This window comes from Acanthaster planci, linkage group LG16 (genome assembly GCF_054643075.1).
Source record: "Acanthaster planci isolate LZ-2023a linkage group LG16, COTS_SCS, whole genome shotgun sequence".
Classification (NCBI taxonomy): Eukaryota; Metazoa; Echinodermata; class Asteroidea; order Valvatida; family Acanthasteridae; genus Acanthaster; species Acanthaster planci.
Window position 1 is genome coordinate 10,666,203 of NC_141792.1, and position 10,630 is coordinate 10,676,832.

At 43.0% G+C, this 10,630-nt stretch overlaps 1 protein-coding gene across 3 annotated transcripts in view; it reads right to left on the reverse strand.

Moving 5' to 3' along the window:
- Window positions 1–8,726: 8,726 nt before the first annotated feature.
- Window positions 8,727–10,630, reverse strand: part of LOC110979132 (uncharacterized) — a 3,937-nt gene continuing 2,033 nt past the window's right edge. For all 3 annotated transcript variants that reach the window (XM_022234685.2, XM_022234684.2, XM_087147547.1), the window contains one exon: window positions 8,727–10,630. This exon is cut by the window's right edge. In XM_022234685.2, coding sequence (XP_022090377.2) covers window positions 10,129–10,630 — 502 coding nt within the window. In that variant the 3' untranslated portion in view covers window positions 8,727–10,128.

The window sequence follows — 10,630 nt, forward strand, 5'->3', positions numbered from 1 at the left end:
TGGGGCAGCCTAGTTCTTATTATACTCACATCTTAGTCAGGCTGAAATATGTCAAACAGTGTGTATATATTTTTGAAATCCTGTATCGTGTGCACCTGAACACGTGTAAGCATCATGTATGCGCTCTCGTTCAAGGCACTAACATGTCCCCACAAGGCTAAGAGGCACTGTAAGATTTCATGAAAAGAATCAGCCCATCCTATCCTAGCGCTCTATGGACGAATGGGAGGGTTGTTTCACTAGGTCGAGTTTTCCCTGCAGTGGTGTATCCAGCACCCCTACCCCGACCGTTTTTTTTGCTCAGAATACTTCATAGGTGAGAGGGAAAGAAAGTAATCGGTATTTTTATTATCAAATATTAGAAACCAAAACAACATCATGAAATAAAAGCAAGGTGTCGGGACCGTAAGCTTTTGTTATTTTTACCCCTTAACATCATATTTAATGAGCATGAAGCCGTATTTGCTTTTGAACCCCCCCACACACACACACACACTAATAGCTGGATTCGCCGCTGGTTCCCTGTAATGACTGGAGGTAAATTGTCAGTGTTTTGCTTGAGCGACTGTCATGGAATGGTAGCTCTGTACATGTGTAATTGTCGTGGCAGGAACCACTGCCAAATGACCATCAGTAGGATGACGGGGACAAGCAAAGCCCTATAGGCCTAACGCTGAGCTCAGTCGTGTTTCTTAATCCCACAAAAAGAGACTTTGCCCAAAGGTGCGTGGCCCCAGACTAATGATGGATCACGTGCATTGTCGGCCAATGGATCACCTCCTTATTTATCTCCATGGACAGAACAAACTTAGCCTTCCATTTTCGTATCCGCTTGATCTGACTGGCACATCCGCCAAGATGGCACACATCTACAACGTAGCCAAACCTAAGACAGGTGCTGAACTTTCATGCTTAGTTTTAGATACACGAATACCATAAAGCCACAAAAGAGTTGTATGGTAATTTGATTTAAAAGAGGTAAAATGACAGCTTAAATTGAAGACTCTTGAATTCTTATTCGAGTGGGTCAGATAAAAGGAGGGGAGCGCAGTCTGCCGATTGAGCTCCGTTTCGGAAGATATGAGTTACGCTCAGAATGTTGTAATTGCACCTCTGAGACTGTTGGTAATGTGCCCATTTTCCGACCGAGGTCTATGAATAAACTGGGAGCTGTCAGCTGTCAAGGGTTCAAGTCTTGAATAACAGGTGATCTTAATGCCGGTGTCGCACCGTATTCCAGAGTGTAAAAATCATTCTTATACGGGACCCAAAAGCCCAACTCTGCTTGCTGAGTCAGAGTGTAGGCACATTTTCCATGTTCCTCGGTTCTTGCTAATCCGTCTCAGACATTGCAACACGAGAGTTCTGTGAACCCTGTGACTCGTCAAGTTTCGAAAAGTGGCGAATCCGTTGCAAGTCAACAAGACTTATTCATGAAAAGCCAACCCTAATGATGAAAGGGGGGGGGAGTTGTCCAATCGAAACAAATTTTAGTTGTGCAGCGGCGGATCCATTAAACATTTATGGGGGAAGCGCCACTCCCCAGCAGATGGAAGTTAACCCGAAAATAGGGGTAGGATATTTTTTAGTGATAATATCTTTCGGTAATGTGATCACAAGTAGCCGAGAACAACAGGAAAGGGTATAGGCGAGAGGAACAGTTGTCTACCTTTTTAAAAACTGGGTGGAGCAAGGACCTCTCGCTGGACTTTCCAGAAGGATCGGGAGATCCGATTTAGGAAGAGGGGAAAACTCCAATCCACCCGGTGTCAGGGATGCGTAGGCTCCTGCTCTCGAAACATGACCCTAAAAATAGCTCGCTGTCTCCCTTCCTCTTCCGTCCCGTTAGATGGTCTGTCGCCTGGGGAGTAGCCAACCTTAATGCGGTGTACATTGTACCACAAATGATGCCTGGTGCTGCGAGTCCGAGGTTGCTGCCGATGCTATCTCAGCATGAGGAGAAACTCGGCTGACAAGGGGGGGGGAGAGGTTGACTCACTCCAACTTGGCTGTCGACCCGATTACGAGCTCCCTGAGAACATGTATGCGCATGTGCTCCCGACTGGGCTGACTGTATCCACTTCGTTGGTCTCCGGGTCGGATGTTTTTCCGGCTTCCCAAAGTGAACTTGCACTTGAGGTTTAGTCACGCTTTTGATTGGAAACCGATGTAAGGGTGCTATCTTGTCTTTGGGGCTTGTGATAACAACACCTCAGCATAAGCGTTGCCGGGCAGAAGTGGATGATACGTTACGAATGAGCTTCAACACGAGTAAAAGCATTTGTGGATCCACTGGACAAGGGAGTCAAGAATTTCTTTAGAACTGAAGGGAAGGCGATTTCTTGGACTTTTTGTTTCCATTCCATCCAAACGCTTGTAAACCCCCCAGATTTAACACCCCCTTAAGAAAGTCCAAGAAAAGGGTACATAAAGAAATACATGAAGAAATACGCCCAAGACGTTTTTGCCCCACCCCAAAATTTGCGTTCTGGATCCATCCTGTGACAGACACCGGTTACGGGTATTTGTAGTGTATTGGGATGGGCGCAATCAGCCAGTCGGGTCTGCCCGATCGTCCGATATCGTTCTGCGCAATATGTCGATCCTGTATACGAAATCTACAATTTTACTTCCCCTTTTCAAATAATCTTTAACAGCCGCTAATTGGAAAGAAAGCACAAGTGGCAGATGACGAAATTATAGGCAAATTAAGCAACAAGGTCAATAGTTCGCGTACAGATCGAGCGATCGGGCAGATACTGATCGCTACCAACACTGACACATTACTTCTTGTCAGGAATCAGATAAATCAAAGTTAAGTGTGAACCTTTAATGACCTGTGCGTGGTATGAGTCAATTATAAATGTGGAGGTTGTGCACTTCTCTTTTTTTTTCAAAGAAAATTCCTTTTGACTGTAATTTCTGAGTTTCCTTTGCCAAGACGAGATTTTCAAGCCAGAAAACAACCACTTAAATCTCGCTGACAACAACAGCTAATTTTCTGAAAAGTTTGTGCATAAATATCGTGGAGTGGAAGTGATCAACTGTTGGAAAACTTTGCCAGAAATCTCTACAAGTTGCGGTTGGGGAGGACACATAACTTGTTACCATGCTTCGTTTTACCCGCTCAGTGTAACTCAAAATGTTTTCACTCGTCAGGCTGTAAAATTGTGGGCGATACATATCACAAATAATAGAGTGCAAACACGGCTAGTGTTCAGCTTCGTCTGAGATTTTTGATAGCAATGAAACGCACTTTTCGACGGTAGATCAGTGTTTCAGAGCGGAAGGAGTCTGAAATTCCTAATCATTGGTGAAAGATGAAGACGTAAACACGTACTGCACATGTAAATCGTGCACTATCTCCACTTGTATTTACCACACATAACTAACCTGCGGGTCACGCATCGGGAATATAGAGGGAAAATGTTAATTTCCCCCATTAGCTGTTGGAGTACTAAGCCGGTTGGTAAACCGGATGATAAGCACATAAGGGAGTTTAATAGAAAGGGCAGTTCAACGGCATGCCTTCCCCCACAGAACTCTGAGTATGCATCGTCCCCCCCCCCGTTCCCTGTTGCCGTCGTGGACCAGATAACGTCTCACTCACACGACCCCCCCCCAGTTTCACCAATGAAAATGTAGTATACAACGTCATCTCGCAATGCATCCGAATTAAACAAACCGTGACATGGCCAAATATCTTCATTACCCGACTTCCATTCGGTTGCCTTGGCAACGGACAAACGTCATATCTCAGAAGTGTGCATTGTGCCATAACATGCGCAGAATGGTATTGGAAAAGGCTTAATCGTCGTTTTCCTTATAATTATTCAGTGGGTAAAACGGCCGAAAATAGCTGATTTACGCATAGACTCCCACGAATTGTCTCAAAAGAAACGTATCATCGCCTCCTTGAATAAATAAAAACTCACTGAATGCACAATGAAATGTAGGCAATTGTTGTTTTCCATGTTTAACACGGTTATCAAAAATATGTATTCATAATTCTCAAATATATGCCCAAAGGCCCAAGGCCAGATTGACCATAATGTGTTATTTATATATATTTATCGACAGTTATTTGTGAGTCAGAGGTTTATTAACGGTGAGGTTTCACACCAATAATAAAGCTGTCTGTTCCCGATTTTTCAGCAAGGTTTATCATGACTGCCTTTTATATTTCATTTACTCATCTGATACATAGTTAGTTAATTCTCTTCTTTTTTCTACTTTCCCCAAAACAATTAAAATGAAAGATTTCCTTTTGGTTCTTTATACAGCATCAAGGTGACAGTGTTACAGCTTATTTCTTTTGACAAATCTAGTCCAACCAACTTTAACCTAATTTAACCGAAGAAAACAGACGTTGCGTTACAAACACAACAAGCATAATTATGGTCTGTCTGAAAGGAAGTTTTGCGCGTCTGGGAGCTATCGTTTATACCATGCACAAACGCTTCCATTAGTCAGGCGCCCCGCTGCGGTTTTCATAGCCGGTGGAGCACAGAAACGACTGGTCAGGAGCTGCTATTTTGGGCGGGAAAACTGGTGTTAATCTGACACAACCTGCGACAGACCCAGAAGATGATGGACATGTCCGCAAGCATCCTTCCAGGTCGTCTTTTTTTTAACCGATCAACCCCAAAGCATGCAGTGTGTTTGCTCGGGGATTTGTTTGACTTATCCCAGGATTACTGAGTTGCATCGTGAATTAACCTGCCTAAACAAAATTGCTTGTCATAGAGAGGCTGTGGGAACAGTGGGGGCGCTCGTATTCAAAGCTGTAGTTATTTTGACTTCCCGAAAAAGTAAATGCCGGGAATGGTAAGGCTGAATTAGCAGATGACTAAAATTCTGTTTTTACAATAAGGTTCACCCTGTCGTACATTTCCAACGTCAAATGGTCATGAGAAAAGAAATTTTCCAAGAACCTTTGGAGGAAAACTCCAAGAGGATCACTCTCATCTGTCTCATGAAGGCAATAACCTCTTCCACTTGATATTAGCAACTTAGTAAATGTAAACAGACTTCTGATAAACAACATCTTCCAAACCACAGGTACATAGCTATTCAAAGAAAAGGACAAATGCTGTTTGATTCCTGCAGAATTGTGCCAGCTCCGGCTCCAGGGGGCGCTAGTACGTGTTTGTCTACTTAGTCTCCATCCACAGTTCCTGTTCGAAAGTTGGCTTTCGAAAATCTAGCCAGAAGGTCTAGTCTGTTCGAAAGGAACTCGTGACAGGTGCAAGACGAGGACGCCTCAGACGTTTTCCATTTACTAAAGCCTCAATATGAGGGTAACTGCTATGACAGAGTTCATCTAAGGTTGAAGGCCAGCAAATAGGACCCTAAGTATGAACCGCGAGCTGGACCAAGAGAGAGCGCAATTTCCTCAGCAGCGGAGGCTCCTTTGGTCAGAATTTAACTTTGATGGTTCACGAACGATTACGAAATGCACGCGTTAGGGTCGCATCGTTACTAACAAAATGAAGGCTTCCGACAAACATCATCTTTTCCATCGATGAGGGGTTCTCATGCTTGAGGCGGATAGCGTAGACATAGATGTAGACGTGCATTAAACAGCCATCCCCACAGAGTTAAAGTGTGAAATATATTTGGCCTTGAGGAGATGCAGAGTTTGGTTTTGGTTCTGATTAGATCCACACTGACTTCAGGAAGGGGAACATCTCAACATTCAGGAAGAAACTCTATTTTGGGATAGTAATAAGACATCGCAGCAACCTCCATACCAATTAGCGTTTGTAATGCATGACTAGTAAGAGTAATTCTGAAGCAGACTCAAAGACGTATGACTGGCAACACGAGTTGAGACAGATGGGGATCGAGTAGGCGTGTCACTTCTGATGGGCCGTGAGACACAGTGACGACGAAGTAATAGGCGAGAAACGGTCACGTTAATTCGTAACCGTGTAGTAGTCATTTTAGACCAACCAAAATGGGCAAAAAGTCTTTATGGCCAAAAGTCATTCCTGTATGCATGCTTGAGGCTAAGCAGGATGTTGATTCATTACAACTGCAATAATTGCACGAAACAGGCGTCTGCGGTAATAATAGAACGCAAGAGATCGACACCCAATCTGCATTGACAATATACCGTGAAAACTGACCCAAAAATATTACGTGTCAAGGGCAGCATTTGAAATGTTTAGGAATCATTGCTCAAGAACGAGCACTGGAGGTTTGCTTCTTCAAACACAACAGGCCTTTTAATATGCCACCTGCACACATCACAAAAATCCCAGTGATTTGAAAGTTCTTCACAACGGGTTGAAATGTACATTTTATGAAAAAAATCGTGTGCTTTACAAGTCTGTTTTCTCTTCACATCAACTTGTCTGCATTGATTATGTGGTGTCTGTATTTTGGGTACATTTCAAATCCCAAGACTCTTTAATGAGCAGCTTTAACAGCATCATATTTAAAAAGAGGCAATCGTCAAAGATCACTGTTACCATAATAAAGGAAGTTGCTAAATTTATCAGTATAGTACTGCACAGTTATATTTTTTTTGCATGGTACATAAAAGGTTCAAGTTAAGGACAGTGCATAGCCTATCTTCCATTGATTTACCAGGCCTCGTTATCTCCCCCCACAGATCACTAGACATGCAGGTTTGGTGTCGTTTACAGGTCATCGCAGTGCGCGAGGTTACAATTGAACTATGCTTGCCAAAAGGAGCGCTAGATTGAGACACCCAAGCCGGAATTCAGGGTCAGCAGGTCTTGGAGGAAAAGGAAGGCGAAAGGGAAATTGCAGAACATGGAAAAACCCAGTCCTAAAATTAACAGATGTCATTGCCAAGTTTATCTTTTGGGCTGAATGTTATCACTACCGGACACTGATCAACAGCTGATTAACGCCGAATAAAACGAAACGTTGTTGCACTGAAAGACCGCAATAGTGGATCACTGTAACTCCTTCAAGCAACGAGTAGTTTACGTTCATCACATAAATATCAAAGTAAATTTTCAGCATTTTGTTTGGTTGGAGGTTGTTTTATCTACGAAGAAATTGCTATAGAAATGGCACTCTACCCAATCTTATCTGTCGTAATTGTCATCAGTTTCAGTGCAGGCCGAGTTGCTTCCAACCCGATCCAGGCCCAGGACCGAGCCCTGACAATGTTCTTGACCAACAAACCTGATTCCGAGACGGCCGAACCCATGGTTGGTGGTTCGGTGACGTTTCTGTGTGACATACTGGATTATCAGGAGTCCTCCCATGTCGTGACTTGGTCTCGGTTCGATCTCAGCTTGTCGTCGTGGATCGTATTAGCGGAAGGTGGTACCCTCAGGGCACCTGCCGATCAGCGGCTTCTCGTGTCTCGGGTCCAGGCCAACAACGCGTCCCGTCCAGGTAACGTGCACCAGAGTCTCGTCATTCGCCAAGTTGGCAAAACAGATGAGGGACTGTACCGCTGCAGTGTTGAAATGAGCATCGACGACAATAGCACATCCAGCTGCAGCACCAAGGCGATCGCTTCCAGGGAGATGATTCTGACCGTTTACCCCCCAGAAATCTTCCCCGTCTGCACTCCAAGCGCCAAGGCGACGGACCCACTTGTTCCCGGTGACACGCTATCCTGTGGTACCTTGACCGAGTCGAGGGTCCCAATGGTCACAAGGCGGGGCAACCTAGCGGGCCATCCAGAGGACTGGTCGAGGGGTCAGCGCAGGGACAAACGGCCCGGCTGGGAGCTGACGAGGGAGGTGAACGAAACGGACGACGGCATCGTGTACGACTGCTGGTCCTTCTCGACCGAATTCGCTGCGGTAGAGTTGGCGTTATCTTGCCCAATCTCTGTGACCGTGGTAAGGGGAACTGAGCCTCCTCCCACGAGTGGGTTATCGATGGGAGCTATCGTTGGCATCGCTGCTGGCGCTTTGGCAGCGGTGCTCATCATTACGGTTATCTGCATATGCTGCTGTTGCTGTAACTCATAAAGATTGCAAGAAAGACCGCAAACACCCCCCGCAAACATCTACGACTTGCAGTTTGCTCCGTTCCACGCCATGCAGGTTGCTGTCAGTTCTGAACCAGAAGTTGCTATATACTATAATGAATCACGAGACACTCCCGATAATCCAAAGCGTGTTTAAAAGTTACACTCAATTTGGCCTTCAATAAACAACTTAAAATTCAACTAAATCATTCAGAGAAATTTTTTTAACAATTCTTAAAACTTCTACGGAAAATGGAATGCAGTTATAACCGGGCAGGAATTAACTTTGTTTAGAAATACCATCTGAGAAGATAGAGGGCGCTCTTCAACTAAATACAAGCTTTGTGAAAATTAACAACTTGTTTTTCAGAGCAGAGTAACACTGCCCCGGTGAAAGCGTGCGTGGAAAAGGCGGGTACATGCTTGGAAAGTGTATTGCACTTCTATTGCCTATATTCGTCTGTATAAAATCCCTGAAGTGTAAACATTCTTTGAAAAATTTAAAAGAGGAAAAGGAAGAGCGAACATGCAAAATTCATTTTCCCAACGTAGTCGATTTCAGTGACAATGTAGTTTGTTACCCATCGCCGTCTGGCATCACTGACCTCTAACTTAACGGGGCAAATTTTCCCCGGCCAAATCTAGGTCCTGTTTTGTGTGTGTTTTTAAATTATATTTATATCGCGAATTGTGCACTCTTTCTTATGAATCAATATTCAAACTACTTATGAACCCAGTATTGAACAGTATTACACGTGTATACAGATACTGTAGGTTTAATTACAAAACTTTTAAGTACATTCTGAGCAGCAAACACACACTGTGAAAAACTGTACCTGGTTCTTAAAATGGAATACTTCCATTTGTCGAAGAGGATTATTATTTGTAGGATCTGCATGATCACACCTATCAGCTGATTAAATTTTAGTCTGAACCAGGAATATGAGCAGTTACATGTGATAATTTAATGCATTGACCAAACTAAATGTATTTATAGGCGTACAACATAATTTGACCTTATCTTATATAAAATAGGTAAAAATGGGATATTGTCACCTCATATTATTTTTTTAAAAAATGTGTTTACATTCGTGCATTTTCAAATGTCAAACAAGAGTATGCAGGAAGTTTACATAAGAAGCACACTTTTCTAGATTTCCGAATGAAAGAGCGCTGAAAAACTTCACTGTTCTCGATTACCGCAAAATTTAACAAAGGAAATGATTATGCATGTAATTGGCATTAATGAACAAAGGTTATATCACTCATCCAGTAATTGCATGTACTTTATAAGGCACTATACAGCACTCTTAACTTATACAGACAATATAAAAGTAACTGTTTATTGAAATAGTCGGATGTATGTATCAAATTTTCAGAGATTTTTTTACATCAGTTCCATTGCCCATATAATCTGTGAACAATATCGCTACACTGCGACATTATTGCTTATCGTAAAGCGCTGACATCCGTGTATAGTAACTTGTATGCAACAATACAAACAGCAAGAATTTTGTCATCTAGTGCAACCTGACAACTTGAGCCATATATGTTTCATGGTTGTAAGAATTTTAATCTTGACTTGAAGGCGGACCAACCAATAAGAGCTGACTTGAAATAATTATGATATAGCTGAACTGCATCTTTCTGGCCCTGTTCTTGTATGAAAAAGTGGTTGATGACAGTAGTAATGTTTTAAACTGAAACTTAATTATGGTAGATATCAGTCTGGAAAGAAGACTACTATCTATGCACATTGAATCAGATGCATTCTTAGATATTACATGTATTGGAGTTTACACTTGGACTCAGTATAGTATTCGTGGCAATAAACATTCGGAATTCAGTTTATTTCCGGCACCGATTTACTTCTTGAATTAAGACTAACATGTGCCATTACCTCATTACACTTAGCCTAAAGATCATGGACGGTACAATTATGAAGTCCTAACTTTGGGTAGCGTAAGCCAAAACCAGCTTCAAATAAGAAAATTTCAGTCTTGAAATGCGACTGTTTAGGACTACTAGGCTATGAAACATGTTTTATGTCACTTGAAAACCATAAGGTTTGCAAATCAACAGTATCCAAAAGAAATCAAATGCGAACTCTAAAGAAACACGTCTGAAAGCCTTCAAGCATGCACTAGTAGGTTATATAACTGTCAGACCATTAGGACTGGGTTTTCTAGACCACTTTTTCCACCTGACGAATCATTTGGAATTAGTGCTTCGTAGTACCTTTGCGGATCAACGTCGTTTCCAGCCGCTGAGTGGTACTCATGTGCCGAATCAACGTCAGTTGGAGCTACTGCTTGGTAATCATTTGCCGGGGCAACATCTTCTTTTATGAGGTCTTGGCATTCCCCTGCCTCTTTGGTAGGAGTGGCAAGCTCCTCGTCATTAGATCCAGGAATCGCAGTGTCCGTGATTGCAGTGTTTTTGATTGATTGAGATTCTGGTAACGCTGTTTCTCGGTCGGAAACACTTACATTCGACTTCATATCTCCAGTGTCTTGGATGGGCGTGTCAGCTCGATTCTTCTCGAATGCTGATTCGGAAAGCTGGTCATTCCTGACGCTATGTTCTGTGTGCTCTATCGAGTCTTGATCTCTGACATCTTGTCTCTGTGATCCGTTTTGTGGACGTCCCTTGTCTGGTTCGTCG